The 553-nt window shown below is 60.4% G+C and overlaps 1 protein-coding gene across 1 annotated transcript in view; it reads right to left on the bottom strand.

Annotated features, from left to right (window-relative positions):
* Positions 1-53, bottom strand: part of LOC104967769 (uncharacterized) — a 10,202-nt gene extending 10,149 nt beyond the window's left edge. The window contains exon 1 of the mRNA XM_010797294.1: positions 39-53. Within this exon, the coding sequence (XP_010795596.1) occupies positions 39-53 (15 nt within the window). The remainder of the gene's footprint in view (positions 1-38) is intronic.
* Between the last annotated feature and the right edge of the window lie 500 nt (positions 54-553).

Raw genomic sequence — 553 nt, 5'->3', positions numbered from 1 at the left:
GGCTTCGGCGGCAGTGGTGGGGGGAGCGGTAGCCCTACACGCTCCACCGCCATGGTCATCACCAGGGGGAAATCCTGGCGGACAGACCTGGGCGGTGGACTTCCATGGGCCCCGGACCCAGAAGTGCCCGACAACGAGAAGTCCTCGCCATCTTCCTCCCTGGCAAACGGAGCCCCTCGCACTGCAGGATTGGCGAACATAAAAGGCGACATCCTGGTCCCCCATCTCCACCACCTTAAGCTCAGCCTCGGTGTCATCGCCACGCGGTGAGGCGTAGTGGGTCCTGAAATAGTCCCACCGGTGCGTGTCAGGCCCCAGACACTGGAAGCAGAGATGATGGGGATCCGCACCCGCTATTAAGCCAGGGCACGAAGGACAGGCACGGGTCTCCTGAGGTGGCGACTCCATGGAGGGGAGATGCTTCTTCTTTAGCTTTTTTCGAAAATGTTCCTCTGTCAGGTGTTGTCTTGCTCGCTGAAGAGAAAAGGATGACAGTCGGGAGGCGTAGCCGCCTTACATACTGTGAGCCTGCGCGCGCATTCAGGTAGGCTCG

Source organism: Notothenia coriiceps, unplaced genomic scaffold, assembly GCF_000735185.1.
Source record: "Notothenia coriiceps isolate Sejong01 unplaced genomic scaffold, NC01 NC01_scaffold00037693, whole genome shotgun sequence".
NCBI classification, from domain to species: Eukaryota; Metazoa; Chordata; class Actinopteri; order Perciformes; family Nototheniidae; genus Notothenia; species Notothenia coriiceps.
The sequence above is the reverse complement of the archived record's forward strand: the minus strand, read 5'-3'. Positions and strand labels throughout refer to the sequence as shown.